The sequence below is a fragment of the Euleptes europaea genome, chromosome 6 (assembly GCF_029931775.1).
Source record: "Euleptes europaea isolate rEulEur1 chromosome 6, rEulEur1.hap1, whole genome shotgun sequence".
Lineage (NCBI taxonomy): Eukaryota > Metazoa > Chordata > Lepidosauria > Squamata > Sphaerodactylidae > Euleptes > Euleptes europaea.
Window position 1 is genome coordinate 19,066,418 of NC_079317.1, and position 16,865 is coordinate 19,083,282.

At 44.6% G+C, this 16,865-nt stretch overlaps 1 protein-coding gene across 1 annotated transcript in view; it reads right to left on the reverse strand.

Moving 5' to 3' along the window:
* Positions 1-6,147: 6,147 nt before the first annotated feature.
* WDR25 (WD repeat domain 25) overlaps positions 6,148-16,865 on the reverse strand; it is a 120,760-nt gene continuing 110,042 nt past the window's right edge. Inside the window, exons 4-6 of the mRNA XM_056851669.1 lie at positions 11,622-11,792; positions 6,780-6,920; positions 6,148-6,369 (exon numbers count right to left, since the gene is read on the reverse strand). Coding sequence (XP_056707647.1) covers positions 6,148-6,369; positions 6,780-6,920; positions 11,622-11,792 — 534 coding nt within the window. The remainder of the gene's footprint in view (positions 6,370-6,779; positions 6,921-11,621; positions 11,793-16,865) is intronic.

Genomic DNA, 16,865 nt, shown 5'->3' on the forward strand with positions numbered 1-16,865 from the left:
GGTGATCTGCCGTTGCCTTCCCCAGTCATCTTCCTTTACCCCCAGCAAGCTGGGTACTCTGCGCCACGGGGCTCTTGCCAAAGGTGCCCTTAAAAAGGAACTTCTTTAGCTATCAGCACAGGATCTTTGAAGCCATGAGGCAAGGCAAAATCTCTGGGGAGCTTATACCCTGGAAATCTGGTTGATCCTTAAGGTGCTACTGGCCTCGACTTTTGCTCTTCTACTGCATGGCTACCCACCGGAATCTAGTAAATTTAGATCTGTCTGGCCGACTAGTCTTTCAACAACTGTTTTGTGAGACTACAGAAGAGTGGCAGCAGAGATTACAGTGCGAGGAGGCAAATACCCCAGCGGATCTAACCTCCTCCTTCCTGTCCCACTGCTGGGTCCCTCCTAACTGCACATTCCATTGTGAGAGGTGAGTAGCTTGCTTTCACTCGCTCACCGGGCTCTCTCTCAAAGCTCAGCGGGACCCCGTTTATAAAATGAGGGCTTTAAAATAAAAGATTGTATCGACACCGTCGTACTGCAGGGGAGCTGAAATGGCTGGTTGTGTATTTCAATGGGTTTTCAAATATCAGATATCTGAAAGCTTCAAATAAAGAAGCTACCAAATTAATTTAAAGCCTGCTGCTAGACGTTTGCCGCAGCAGATTTTCTGACAAAAGTGAAGACGAGGAAGTCGGAAGGAGAAGTTTTATAAAAGAGATGTTCTATACAAATAAAATATTAACTGGCTCGGATTAATCTGTGGGACTGCCTCTCCCTAACCCCTTCCCCCCCAGAGCCTTATTATCAGCTGGGAATAATCTATTGGTGATCCCTGGCCCTAAGAACGTCCGGCTGTCCTCAACCAGGGCCAGGGCTTTCTCGACCTTGGCCCCACCCTGGTGAAACTCCGTGCCCTTTGGGATCTGGTTCAGTTACACAGGTCGTGTAAGACAGAGATGTTCCACCAGGCCTACAATTGAGGGCAGTGACAGTTTCCATTGGCAGCTGGCCTCCCTTTCCCTCTCCCTCTCTCCTTCTCCCCCTTTCCCATCCCCCTTTTCCTGGCCATTCCTCCTGAAGCATGACATCAAACAAAATGGTTGAGCGATAGAGGCCAGGTTGACATCACTCCATACAGGAATTAATATGGCATCATTTATAGATATATTGTTATATCCAGCATTATTTTAATTATCTTTTTTTTACATTATGTATTTATATAATGGTGTCAGCTTCCCTGAGCCTGGTTCTGCTGGGGGAGGGCAGGATCCAAATAAAATTTCTATCTATTCTATTCTCTACCCTGAGTAGCCTTTCTTGCTTCAGTAGACTGTTCAAAATGTTGGTGGAAATAAGTCCTTGTCTGTGTGGGTGGTCCGGACCAGTTGGGGACAGATGTCTCAAAACAGCAACTAGTTGCTCAGATTCTGTTTTGCCTTTTTCCACTCTCTTTTGAATCCAGCTACCATTTCCCTTTTTCCTCCTTTATTTTACAATAAACCTTTTTTTTAAAGACATTTTTTCCGCTTCACTTAGTTCAATCTATTTCTCTGGGCTATTTTTCTTAATCTCTTCCCCATGTGCTAGACTGCACAGGTGCGACCAGGTCGGTTATAAGTTATTTTGTTATTGCTCTAGTATTGGGCTGGAAGAGTACCTGCTCAGCAGGTCAGTCTAGAGGTTCTGAGGAGGTCCTGAGTGGTGGCAGCTGGTTACTAGGGTACTTTCCTGGGAACCCTTGGTCTAAGGGAGTTTCCCAACAAGGAAAGGCACCATTTTCCCCTTCCTACCATAATCACCACCCTGACCATTGGTGGTGGTAACACTGTGGCCATTTATGCAGGGTCAATTTTGATGCTCGCTCAAAGCTCTTTTTTTAAATGCGACCTTTAAAATGCCTATTCACGGTCCCGCAAAAGGAGAAATTCCACACACCCCACTCGCCTGCTCCTTCGTTCCTCCCATTAGCAACCGCTGATTGCATAGCTAATGCGCGGCTGTGATTTTGCATGCTTCCTTGAGCGGATTCTTCGAGGCAGAGGCAGAGCACACACAAAAGGTCGCGTTAAAGGGGCTCTTAAGAAATGCGAAGCAGGTATGCACCGGCTTCGCAGTTGCTTCCTAAATGATGGTTCAGCGTGAAAAACTAAAAAAAAAAAAAATGCAGGGTACTTCAGCCTGGAACGTGCTGCTAATTACCAAGCACAAATGGCCTGTGGTGCAGCAAACTGTGGTGTAGGCACAGTGCTACAGGCCAACATCTACCAAGTCATCATGGTGGCTCAGATGCATCTGGATCCAGCTGCAAGAGTACCCGGTTCAAGATGACTGACATCTTACAGGCACCGCTCTTCTTCAGTATTCGCTGGTATACGAGGATTTAACTCCCACATGTCCAAGGGAACGTGTGAACTGAGACTCAGAAACGATTGTATTTAACGGTGGTTTGTGCCTAACTAGAGGTTGGTCTTTTCAGGATCAAACATGGTGGCTTATTGCCACTGCAGCCAATTCTTAGACCTGTCTTAATGTACGTTTTAAATTGGACAGAAAATACCGACTCATATGACAGGGGCTTTGATTTGCAAAACATACGGGGAAAGACGGCTAGCTTCCTGAAATTGTCCATGAAGAACAATGCAATTTATCATAATAGTATTGATTCAAAACAACTGGAGTCAATTTATAAGAAGTACCAGCAATAATGAAATGTTGCGCTTAGGCCAGAGTCAATTAAATTAGCAGCACCTTAAGAGTACTGACTGAAGAATCAGGCATTGGCATTAGAAAGTACCATGTCGTAAGACATCCTCAAACAAGGGAAGAGAAAGCATTTTTAAAAGTATATTAGGCAGCAGTTCTGATCCACACACATACAGTGAGAGAAAAAAGTATTTGATCCCCTGCTGAATTTCCCCGTTTGCCCTCTGACGAAGAAATGACCAGTCCATAATTTTAATGGTAGGTTTACTGTAGCTGTGAGAGACAGAATAACAACAGGAAAACCCCCAGAAACCCAGAAGACAAAAGTCAGAGATTGATGTGCATTATAATGAGTGAAATAAGTATTTGATCCCTTTGCAAAAGATGACTTAGTACTTGGTGGCAAAACCCTTGTTGGCAATTACAGAGGTCAGACGTTTCTTGTAGGTGGCCACCAGGTTTGCACACATCTCAAGAGGTATTTTGTCCCACTCCTCTTTGCAGATCCTCTCCAAGTCAGTAAGATTTCGAGGCTGATGTGTAGCTACTCGAACCTTCAGCTCCCTGCACAGATTTTCGATGGGATTAAGGTCTGGAGACTGGCTAGGCCACTCCAGGACCTTAACGTGCTTCTTCTTCAGCCACTCCTTTGTTGCCTTGGCCGTGTGTTTTGGGTCATTGTCATGCTGGAATACCCATCCTCGACCCATTTTCAATGCCCTGGCTGAGGGAAGGAGGTGCTCACCCAAGATTTGACGATACATGGTCCCGTCCATCGTCCCTTCGATGCGGTGAAGGTGTCCTGTCCCCTTAGCAGAAAAACACCCCCAAAGCATAATATGTCCCCCTCCATGTTTGACGGTGGGGATGGTGTTCTTGGGGTCGTAGGCAGCATTCCTCCTCCTCCAAACACGGCGAGTTGATGCCAAAGAGCTCGATTTTGGTCTCATCTGACCACAACACTTTCACCCAGTTCTCCTCTGGGTCATTCAGATGTGCATTGGCAAACTGCAGACGGGCCAGTACATGTGCTGTCTTGAGCAAGGAGACCTTGCGGGCTCTGCAAGATCTCAGTCCTTCACGGCGTAGTGTGTTACCAACTGTTTTCATGGTGACTATGGTCCCAGCTGCCCTGAGATCATTGACAAGTTCCCCCCATGTAGTTCTGGGCTGCTTCATCACCGTTCTCATGCTTATTGCAACTCCACGAGATGAGATCTTGCATGGAGCCCCAGACTGAGGGAGGTTGACAGTTAGGGTTGTCACCTTCTCACCAAGCTGCTTGGCAATATTCTTGTAGCCCAGTCCAGCCTTGTGCAGGTCTACAATCTTGTCCCTGACATCCTTGGACAGCTCTTTGGTCTTGGTCATGGTGGCTAGTTTGGAATCTGATGGATTGATTGCTTCTGTCGACAGCAGAACCCTAACCCTAATCTGGCTGGTTGAAAGGGGATCAAATACTTATTTCACTCATTATAATCCACATCAATCTCTGACTTTTGTCTTCTGGGTTTCTGGGGTTTTTCCTGTTGTTATTCTGTCTCTCACAGCTACAATAAACCTAACATTAAAATTATGGACTGGTCATTTCTTCGTCAGAGGGCAAACGGGCAAATTTAGCAGGGGATCAAATACTTTTTCCCCTCACTGTATATTTATTTATTTCATTTTATACCCTGTCTTTCTCCCCAGTGAGGACCCAAAGCACCTTACAACACTCTCTTCTCCTCAATTTATCCTCACAACAACCCTGTAAGGTAGGGTATAGGGCTGTTGAGAAATAAAATTCGGTAAAATTCAGATTCGGAAAATTCGGCCCGTTTTGATTCAGGAAATGCCAAAGTCCAAACTCCCCCGATTCGGATCCGTGGAATTCGGCACGAGATTCAGAGTTGGGGGGGAAATTCGGCCAAATAAAGCAATTTAAAGCACATTTGTGCCTTTCCGCGGCTCCAGGGGGGGCATGTTTGGAGGTAGAGGTCCCAAACTTTCAGTGTAACTTGAGGGGACCCTTCTTGCAAGAACCCCCAAGTGTTGTGATGATTGGGTCAGGGGGCCCTGGGTTATGGGGCCCAGAAGTGGGTCCCCCTATCTGCCCACTGGAATAAAGCCATTAAAAACACATTCACGGCTTTCCACGGCTCCGGGGGGGGGGCATTTTTGGAGGTAGAGGTCTCAAACTTTCATTGTAGCTTGAGGGACCCTTATTGCAAGAACCCCCAATTTTTGTGAAGATTGGGTCAGGGGCCCCTGAGATATGGGGCCCGGAAGGGGTCCCCCCATCTGCCCACTGCAATAAAGCCATTACAAACACATTTGTGGCTTTCCGTGACTCCGGGGGGGCATTTTTGGAGGTAGAGGTCCCACACTTTCAGTGTAGCTTGAGGGGACCCTTCTTGCAAAACCCCCCAAGTTTTGTGAAGATTGGGTCAGCGGGCCCCAAGTTATGGGACCCGGAAGGGGTCCGCCCTCTCGGGGAGAACCAGAGGGAATCCATTTTCTCTGACCCAGTCTCCAGCAAGCTGTCATTTTGCGAGAGATGTCCAGGCATGCACACAGTCCTTTTCCCCCACTTCCTCCTTTGTATGCATGATTAATGGCCCATCGACAAGCATCAAGATAGCTGCAACGAGGACCGCTCCCCTGGCTATGCAAAGCGACGTGCCCCGGATCCATCCATACGCGTCTTTGACGACTACCGACCCTCCCGGAATTGTGCAAATCAATAGGAATAGCATAGTTTGTTTCAATTGCCCTATTGCCTCCCCCCGGCAGCCGACCATTAGTCTTTTTGTCACTTTTTGTTTTACATGGGAACCACGAAGGGGTAATCCAATCACCCCGCCCCTGGAGAAAGGTATAACTGGGGTCCCCAGTAATCCATATGCTACCTTAGGTCTTCCCCTGGCACACTTGCTGCTACTCTGTTGGTTTGGGTTTTGAGCAGCCTGACCACGCTCCGCCTCCCGCCTCGCTGGTCGAGTCCCCGGGAACCCCTCTTTCTTGCCCCTCTTTCCCAGTATCTTAGCCCACGGAACCCAGGACAACTCCGCTTCAGGACAGGTGCAGTATTTCCCATCATCGAAGGGCCTGCCACATTGGCAGACGTCTCTATACTCCTCTCTTTGGTTGTTATGCTCTGTATGTTGGTGTGTATATGATATTTGAGTGCTTGTGCACACATCTTTAATAAGTAAACCTTTGAAACTAAATCCATTGACTCTGCTTTATTATTTGAATCACAGTTTGGACTCCCGTATACACAGGTTAGATCCTGCAGGTGATGCCCATAGCCGGTTATTGATTCGCTATTCCCCAAATAAATATCATAACCGAGCAATTTGGCTAACACAGCCTCACAACAAAGAATTTCAAAACAAATCCTTAAAGATTTAAAAAAAGGTAGGAAGCCAGCAAGCTGGCCAGATAATTTGCATTATTCAACATTTTTCATTACTGCCATATCTTGATCTCTCCGTCCCAAGCACAGGTCGCGAGAAGGGATGGGAGGACTGGGTGAAAAGTGGCACTTGTACAGGCTGACCCATGCGCGGGCAACGTGCGCGCGATTCGAGCCGTACGATAGCTATAGAAAAACACTTTGCCCTCCGAGCTCCCGGTCACAAGCAGCGTTCCATCTGGAGAGAACTCACAGCCAACAGCAAACCCTTCAACCTGTATGAATCAAACAATGAAAGAGAGTTTTGATAAATCAAGATGCTTAATTAAGGAAATGTGGTGTGATCTATAACCTCCTGAAATTTCAAAGTGTAATAAACATGTCAATTTTAGCCATAATGCTCTAATTGCTTCCCCAGGTGTTTATTAAGACAGTCCCATTAAGGGATTTACATTGTTAGTGGCACTCAGTGTATATGCGAGCAGGCTATTAGCAATTAATAATGTTCTCAGTTATTTTAAGCTCTGCCCACGTTCAATTTCATTGTAAATTGACTAAAATATAGAGAACGGGGTTGAAGTCTATTAATTTTTATCCCTGTTATAAATCAACAACATAATCAGGCATGCTAAAAAGACTATAAAAGGGCATGCTATACATGTAAGAGTTTCAACAGATTACTCACTTTGTGCCCTTCGTATCTCTTCCTCTTGTTGATGCGGTAGGGTCGAAGGCTCGAGAACAAGGCCATGTAGTTTCCATTTGTCTGAGCCACAAAGACGGAATCTTTCGGGTGAGGAGTTAGACAGGGACAGGTATAGCGCTCCTGGAAGGGGTTGGGAAAGTGTCAGAAAGGTATATTTAACAAAACTAGGTTGCACCCCACCACTCTGCCCAGGTCAGACAAAATGGTCAAGGATGGGGTCAGCAAGACTGAGTCATAAGCAGATGGTCCTCAGGGAAGGCAAAGCAAGGCTGAGTCAGGCAATGGTGGTGGAACATGCCGTCAAGTTGCAAGCAACTTATGGCAACCACTCATGGGGTTTTCAAGGCAAGAGAGGAACAGAGGTGGTTTGCCATTGTCTGACTCTGCATAGAGATCCTGGACTTCCTTTGTGGTCTGCCATCCAAGTGCCAACCAGGGCCGACTTCCTTTGTGGTCTCCCATCCAAGAGCTAGCCAGGGCTGACTTCCTTTGTGGTCTCCCATCCAAGTGCCAACCAGAGCCGACTTCCTTTGTGGTCTCCCATCCAAGTGCTAACCAGGGCTGACTTCCTTTGTGGTCTCCCATCCAAGTGCTAACCAGGGCTGACTTCCTTTGTGGTCTCCCATCCAAGTGCTAACCAGGGCTGACCCTGCTTAGCTTCTGAAATCTGATGAGATAGCACTTCTTGGGCCATCCAGGTCAGGCAAGTCAGGTAGTAGGCAAGCCAGATTCTGCAGCACGATCACTAACAGCACAGGGGAAAGCAAAAATCTAGCCAACCAGTCATGAGCTACAACAATAGAGAAACTACAGCAATTGGTTCCTGATTCAACAGGCAAGGTGGAGGAGTACATTACAACCTAATTGGTAAGGTGTTGCTGGTACACTGCTCCTCCTCCCTCAAACTCCCACTACTCTCTTAAACACAAAAAAATACACACACACACTCAAAGTACATCAACATAAGAGCAGTCATGCAAAGTCAAATCTATGGTCTAGTTAGTTCAGCACCCTCTTCCACAGAGCGGCTAACCAGATGCACCTGGAAGAACTACAAGAAAGGTATAGAGGTCCTCCTGCTGTTGCCTCCCAGCACTGATTTGCAGAGGGTTACTGCTTCTGAACCTGGAGGTCCTGTGGTCTGTTGACGGGATGAGTCCCCTATCTTCCTCTATTGGGTCTAATTCCTTTTAAAAGTCACCTAAGATAGTGGCCAGAGAGGAAAGGTGGTATGGTATAGCCCAATCACGTCAGATCTTGGAAGCTAAACTGGGTCGGTACTTGGCTGGGGCACCACAAAGAAGACTGTGCAGAGGAAGGCAATGGCAAACCACCTCTGCTTCACACTTGCATTCCAAGAGCCTTGTTTGGGTCACCATAAATCGGTTGTGACCTGACAACACATACATGCATAAGCTAGTGACTGCTACCTCCTGTGGCAGCAAATTCCATAAACCAATAATTCTTTGAGTAAAGAAACACTTAACTTTGGTCTGCCTAGGCAGTACAAGTAGGTCACCCAGATTGTGTATTTATTTCTCACATCAGTACTGTACTTTTGCTGAGGTTACCACAGGGGGAAACGTTTGCGTACATGACCACGGTGGCACAGAGTACTGAAATTCCACCGCTGTTCATAGCTTTTAAGTGCAAAGTATTTCACTGCTGCATTTTAAAGTTCTGTTGTTTGTTTTTTTGTCATAATTGGATGAGTTCTGATGTTGCTTTAACAGTGTATTGTAATTTTATTGACTTTTTAAAAAATCAATGAATTGTTTGCATTTAAATGGGAACTACCACAAAGCTTCAAGAAAGAGTTGCATGTAAATAAAGAAAGTGATTGGGGTGGAGGGTGGGGAAGGGGTTTCCCTGTGGCAGTCACACCACAAAAGTAAAACAGGAGTGGGGCCCAAAGAGGGAATAAGGCACAATCAGAAATTCCATAGCAAATATTTTGCTGAAATGTCTATTTAAATACCATTTATTTCAATACATATGCTTTGGGCATATCCAGTCATTTGGTTTTTCTGGGAAGAGGTTATTACTCAAATCCATTTGGTATTAGAATGTTCATTTATTTTTGAGGGCGCTTGTGTTCCTTTTAAATTACCTGCCCGTCCCTTGGAGGTTAACTGATGGTCAATGAAAACGGACCCTCCATGCCCTTACTACAGCTAAAAGACATTAAAAAGATAAAAGCCCACTTCAGTAAATCAATGGATGGAGGACCTTAGAACTCTATCAATATTTGAACTCATGGCATATAGATGACAATTGCATAAGGGCTCATGGCATATAGATGACAATTGCATAAGGGCTTATTTTTAGATATTTGTAAACTGTTTATAGAAACTTATGTGTAGATCTGCCACCGCTGTTGTTATATTTTTGTCTCTGAACACACATGAACACATGAAGCAGCCTTCTACTGAATCAGACCCTTGGTCCATCAAAGTCAGTATTGTCTACTCAGACTGGCAGCGGCTCTCCAGGGTCTCAGGCAGAGGTCTTTCATATCATCTACTTGCCTGGTCCCTTTAACTGGAGATGCCGGGGATTGAACCTGGGACCTTCTGTGTGCAAAGCAGATGCTCTACAAACTGAGCGTTATGTATATCTTTTATCTCGGCTTTATGTACATCTTTTCTTTCTTTTTTAAACTTTATTGAGTTGCTGGATTTCCTCCACACAAGTTTTTTCCCCCCATTTTTTTTGGGAACGAAAGAAATAAAGGGGGGAAATACCATTCTGAATCAGGGATGGATGGACAAGATAAACATTATATTTCTGGGGAGGAAATTTGCGACAGGTGGCATCCATACTGGGCCATTTCTTCTGGCTGAGAAAGAATGAATGACTCAGAGACAAAAAGCCAGCCATTTCAGAACAAAAGGAAAGGAAACAAACAATACAAGTTGCCTTGGCTCAGTAAATGGTGCTTATTGCGGCTCAAAGTGAAAACTGCTTCCTCAGTACATTGGGAGGGCTCACAAGGGCCCATCTGAAAGATTAGAAATGGAAATTTATGAAACTAAAGGCAATTTTTTGGTAATTGTTTACCCAAAAAAATCACCCTCAATTTCATGCTAGCTCTGAACAGAGAAGTAAACTGCCCCATTCAATAACACTCTTTTCCCCACCAAGGAAATCATCTTGTTTAAGCTGCTGAATACATCAAAATTGAGCGCTCTGCTGTTTCTTATTCACTGAAGCGCACTGCTTTTGAAGTGCAAATGACTAACCTACTATCACAATTCATGCACAGGATTGTACATCTGCAACTCTGGACAAAGGCATAATCATGGAAGCTGGGCATGGAAAAGTTCTATCATATCATTCGCTCCATCTCTCTGCCAGGACAGCATTATTATTTTTTTCAGAGCTAAACGGACACCAACCAACCTCCTTCTTTAAATTTTTAAAAGAGACTCAACTGCCTCCCACAACGTTTCAGCCATCTTTGTTTGAAACTGACGAAAATTACATAGGAAATGCCTTGCTTTGTTTTTAAAAACCTCCCAGATCAGCATATTACACATACCATGGGAGGGCAACACCAAGAACAGTCCCGGCTTCACATTTTTTCTGCAAAAAGCACAGGAAATTCACAGTCAAGATACTGTGAAAGCAAGGACTCAGCTCTGCCCAGAGGCCTGAGTGTAGGGTTGCCAACTTCCAGGTAGTAGCTAGAGATCTCCTGCTATTACAACTGATCTCCAGCCGATAGAGATCAGTTCACCTGGAGAAAATGGCCACTTTGACAATTGTACTCTATGGCATTGAAGTCCCTCCCTTCCCCAAACCCCACCCTCCTCAGGCTCCGCCCTAAAAACCTCCCACCGGTGGCAAAGAGGGACCTGGCAACCCTACCTGAGTGTGAAATCCAAGAACTGGTTCACATTTCCTCTGTATGTAAACTCTTTGCACAATCAAGGGACAGGAACAGGTTATCGTGCCCCTTCTGCGTGTAGCATGTTGGCTACTACTATCCGCACCAAGAGTTGTGCATAAAAACGGCCCAACAGCTAGCTAAAAAGTATGGGAAAACAACGGCGTTGTTCCACAATCTCTCAGGAAGTGCTCCAGCATACACTCCGTTACAAGAAATGTGATTGGCACATTAGAAGCTCCCAAGTAGTCTGGTTGTCATTACAACTGCTTTTGAAATTCAAAAGCTTTACTAAACACACTTTCCAGTTGCGAGCAGTTCATTGATCTCAAAACCAAGATGCAAAGCCAGCAATTTGAAACTAGCATCCACCCTTGAGTTTAAGAAATTAAGGCTGATATTAGCATGCAATTTTGGCTTGTATTATTTTTTAAATGTCTGGAAACCCCCTTGATCTCTTACAGCAATCAGTAAGTTAGAGGTTAGATGGCCATCTGTCAGCAGTGTTGATTCTATGACCTTAGGAAAATGATGAGAGGGAGGACACCTTGGCCATCTTCTGGGCATGGAGTAGGGGTCACTGGGTGTGTGGAGGGGAGGTAGTTGTGAATTTCCTGCATTGTGCAGGGGGTTGGACTAGATGAACCTGGTGGTCCCTTCCAACTCTATGATTCTATTCTATATAAAACCCTATGCACAAATAGTTGCAAGAACACCCTTTACATTCAATGAGATTTACTTCTGATTGAGATGGATCTGCCCTTTCCGGGGGGAGGCAGGGAACTGCAGTTGTCTGTGGTACAGCGGCTGGCAAAATGTAAGTTTATTTCTACAGTTCTTACAAGAAAATTTCCATTGAATATCATTTTTGGATGACCTGGTGATCTAGACATCTTAACGACATAAAAACAATTGGCAAATGATTGTCTTACGTGGAAAATTTGATTGGAGATCTTTGCGCCTGTTTGGAAGTCCCAAGCGATGATGGTGCGGTCAGCTGAATCTTGGCTCACCGCGTCCGTGCTGGTGAGGAACTCTTTTCCTTCAGGGAGGAACATGAGATCCAAGGTTTGCTGCACTGCAGCCTTGTACACTTTAATTGCCTGTGACACAAAAACATGAAATATATTTGAGACATCGTATCACGGGGCAACCAGCCATGCTAATGCAACCATCCACGTAATCTGTGCAGCGGGATCTTCCCGTTTCCCCCTCCGGCTGCAGCTCACTGAGTCCTCCCTCCCAGTTTTGTTCCAGGGGACTTGCAGACCCTCGGGGACAGCACAAAGCGGGTGTCTTGCATTAGAAGGGGGGGATATGGGCAAATATTGCTGCCCCTTCTTCTGCACATGGACATGCCACCCTGTTGGAAGAACTGCGTGCCTGGATACACACGATTGTTCCAAGGGCTGCTCGCATGTTGTCTTTCCATCTAGCTCCAGACTATTCTTATGCAAACTGAAGTAGTGCCTTCAAGGAAAACCATTCAAGTTAAGGGAAAGAAGTGAATGGTCATTTATGCATGGGTACTTTCACTCACGTTTGCCCCCGGTCTGTCTCGGTTGATCCTTGGAGTTATGCATGAGTTTCCCATACATTAGAGATGACCTCGATGCCAGCCCTCACAAACCCCGGGACTTCCCATTCCTCTGTTAACCCGATTCTTACCTCTCCCCTGAGCTCAGCCCGGGTGAAATCCCCGTGCATAAGGCAAAGCGCGGGACATGCAAGCTTGGTTTCTCTCACAGCCAATTACAAAGCAGTGTGTAAAGAGGTGGGGATTAAAATGCTTCCTGCTTCCTCTGAGCTCTTTTTGAGCAGAAGAAAGACTTTTTAAAACCGAGGCATGGATTCCCCCCCCCCTTTCAGATTGCTCCGTGTTTTGTGTTTTGTTCTTAAAATACTTTTTTATGCAGCAACTGGGTTTTTTGGGGGGTTTCTCTCTCAGTAAGCTCTACAAAGTAAGCCAATTACAAGGCAGCATTTAAAGGGCCGGGGACTAGATTTGAGCTTGGAGACTTCTGGTGCATAGATTCCCAACAGGAAAGTATGGGTCCAGCGAGCAATGAACCTCAGGTAAAACTCCCATGCATAAACGACTAATGAAGGCAGAATGTATTCTTGGAGTCTGCTACCTTTCCCACAAGAACACCAGTATCCAAACCATTGTGTCGCCAGATTCACCAAAACCATGCTTTGTCATCATGTGAGGAAACCCACAGGATCGTTTGGCTCAGCTGCTTGCTCTCCCCTTGCATCTGGCCTGCAAGTGGTTTATTTATTTTATTTATTAAAATATGTAAGCTGGCACCACAGTGGACATCTTTGTCCACCACTCCTGCACAAGTGGGTGCTTCTGCCAAATATGAAAAAAGTACCAACAGCCTTCTCACACCTCCAACAAACATTCAATACATAATATTTCTAATATGCAGTTCTAAATGCATATTGTTCTAAAAGCAATAATGGGTTTAAACTGCAGGCGGAAATGTACCGGCCGGATATTAGGAAAAAATTGTTTTACTGTAAGAGTTGTTTGATAGTGGAAGCAGCTACCTAGGAAGGTGGTGAGCTCCCCCTCACTGGCAGTCTTGAAGCAAAGGCTGGACAAACACTTGCTAGAGATGTTCTAGGCTGATCCTGCATTGAGCAGGGGGTTGGACTAGATGGCCTGTATGGGCGCTTCCAACTCTATGATTCTATGACTCTATAATTTGCCTTGGAATTTGCCTTCCACCCCCAGGAAAGAGCAAAGCAAACCAGAGTTTGTGGTTTCATCATAACGCATCAGCAATGGGAGAAAAAGTGGAAGTCTCTGAACTAGAAGGAAGGGATGGAGTGGGAACATGTTCAGCCTGATTAATGTAATGAAAAGCTACGGTTTGTATTTATGTCACGGATCCCCAACCTTTTTAAGCCTGTGGGCACATTTAGAATTCTGACACAGCATGGTGGGCACAGCCACAAAATGGCTGCCATAAAATGATATATCCTTTTTCTTTTGTTGCCTCTTCTAATGAGAAAATTTTTTAAATGCTGGAATTGGACAACGGGGAGGAGTTATGAATTTTTGCATTACATGTTGTGTTACAGTCCTTCACATGCAGAAGGTCCCAGGTTCAATCCCCGGCATCTCCAGTTAAAGTAACCAGGCAAGTAAGGTGATGTGAAAGACCTCTGCCTGAGACCCTGGAGAGCCGCTGCCTGTCAGAGTAGACAATACTGACTTTGATGGACCTTGATGGACTGACTCAGTATAAGGCAGCTTCATGTGTTCATGTGATTGCCACAGCTTAACTTCAGTAACACAGTGCAGATCCTTGTGCTGTGGTGGTAGCTGCTGCCAAAGCAACATTTTAAAAAATCTGCACAGCCAATCAACTCTCTAATGGTCAATCAGAAGCCCTGCTGGGCAAAACCCCACCTGTCCTCACCCACTTCCTAAAAATACTTGGCGGGTGACAGAAAAGGTGTTGGTGGGATGGTCCCACCCATATAGGGTTGCCAACTGCCAAGTGGTAGCTGGAGTTCTCCTGCTATTACAACTGATCTCCAGCCAATAGAGATCAGTTCCCCTGGAGAAAATGGATGCTTTGGCGATTGGACTCTATGGCATTGAAGTCCCTCCCTTCCTCAAACTCCACCTTCCCCAGGCTCTGCCCCAAAAACCTCCCACTGGTGGCAAAGAGGGACCTGGCAACCCTACACCCACGGTGTCCATGTTGGGGACCCCTGCTTTATGCCCAAAGCAAGCCTTTGAATCAATAGCTGGATGGGGGATATTACAGCAGTTTTAGGGATAGTTTTTATCCTGCTTATGTTTCAATGGCTTGTGAGTTAATAATTCATATTTTGATATTGTGGTTTTTAATTGTTGTCCGCCTCAAACAGGACTCTAAAGAGGTGGTATAGAAATATCCCACATAAATAAATAAATAAATAACAACAGCAGCAATATCCCAGGGCACCTTCCTCCAGGACTGCTCACAAGTCTTCTGCTGCTCGAATGACTCACCCCCACCCCCCACCTCAATCCTACGACCTTTCCCACCTAATTACTGCAGTGCCAAGTAAAATTTCCAAACTCTTACAGGTATAGAAAGAGTTGATATTCTGGCACATTTTGCAGACATACTGTTGCTGAATTCATTGAACACATGAGCATGTTGCAGGCCTGAGCGATAGAAAGCCTGAACATGTGGTTTCCCTAATAATCTTGTGAGTAAAGCATATAGAGGCTTCTCTGAACAGAATTCTCTGTGGAAAATAAAGTGGAGTAAAGGTCATGCTGGCTAAAACTATTTTGAGATAAATAAAACTGCAAGCCTACAAGATTAAGATATGCAATATTGCCCGCCTGATTGTTGTGTCTGGAATAATATCAGCTTCACTTATCCGAGGTGCTTGGCCTCTTCTTGACATTAACAAGAAGGTCATTTCTGCCTGGGAGTTTAGCCCCTCTGATAGCTGCCGTGTGAGGAGGGAATAATGCTACCATCTAATGATTCAGACCTAGTCTTCAAACAGTATAACAGATGGTGACCTTGCACTGGTGAACTTTGTGACTCAATGCTAAGAACATGGTAATTCTTTCTTCACAGACCAGGTGACAATGGCACACCACCACCATGTGTGACCATGCCAAGTGCAAGGATAAAGGTATTAGTGTAGCCACCCCGGGCAGAAGCTTCTAGTCTCTCAGCTCAGATGACCGTGGGTCTGAGAGAATAAAAGCCAGAACCAAACTGCCAGAAGGGAAGGAAGTTGACGGAAGATGGCGTAGGCTGTCTGACCTCACTCTCTCCACATCTCCAAAGATGTAAAACTTGGAAAGAAATGTTGGTAGAGGACAATGCTGATTGTCTGGCTATCAGCTTTCTCTGTCTCTTGCGTGAGACTAAGGAGTAACTGGAGGACAGCTGAAGCTGTCTGGCCTTGCTCTCTCCATCTTGGAAGATGTAAAACCTAAGGAGATTGAAGGAAGACGACTCTGTTTGTCAGGCTTCACTCTCTTATCATCTCTTGCATACAGATTTACAGTCTTCTTGCCTAAAGCTAGAAATCCCTTTTGAAAGGGAATTCAGCAATTCTAGTTCTCATAAAGGCTAGAGTCTGAAGTGAAATGCTGACAGGCTGCTCCGTGACAAAGATGGAGACCTTAGAACTTCTAATACTCTACCTTAGAGATGGGAGTCTAAGTGTATTGGATCTTCACCATATTTGGTATATTGAGCCTCAATTGATCCTAGCAAGGATTAATGGAACCTCAAAGAAGATCTGTCTGATCCTGTTCTGGCTTTCCAAACGCTGGCAAGCATGAGGATTGTATATCCTATATAGATCCTATATAGATAATTCCCTGGACCTGTTCAGAAGTCTTTTCTAAATAACAGAAGGGCTTCAGAACTTTCAGGATAAGAGGCCAGAGATATTCCTGAAAAGAAAGGAAGATCTCTGTTTTCTGTGGTAATGCACAAGGCACAAATAATATGCTTACATAAAACATATACAGAACCTATTAGGCTTATTTATGGAGACTCTTAACCAAGTAAACATATTCTCTGAGATTGGCAAAGCCAGAGAATAACTGAGTCTTCTATAGAACATTAATACAGTCTTAAGCTTACACATAATGAATTATACATAACACATAAGCTCTGCATTGCTGACTGTTAAGATACACACATACTTTCAGCATGTATGTAGCATTCCTGATCTTAACAATGATCAGAAGTCCATAAACATAGAATAGATTAAATACAAAGCTTATGGTATTCTATCCTCTGCACATAGCATTGGGTAAAGCTAACACATACTGGAACATATAAATATCCTGAACATAAATTCAGTTCCCATGAAGTTAAGATGATTTACAAATGACATGGCAAAATAAAAGCATGTCTTTTGTCCTGAAATATTGCTATGATACCTGAAATTATGTTTTTACTAATCATGTCTTCCCTCCCATTATATTAATCATATTTTGATAGGGATTCTGTAATGATTATACACTAGCCATGTTTTTACAAGATTCTGTAACTGTAGTATTCTAATTGAATCTAGAGATACAAGTTGAAAGGTTTAAACTCTCATCGAGAGAATTATTATGAAACATAGAAAGTGCTTATAAAGATTGTTTGAAACTGCTTGCATATATCATAATGTATTTTATGACA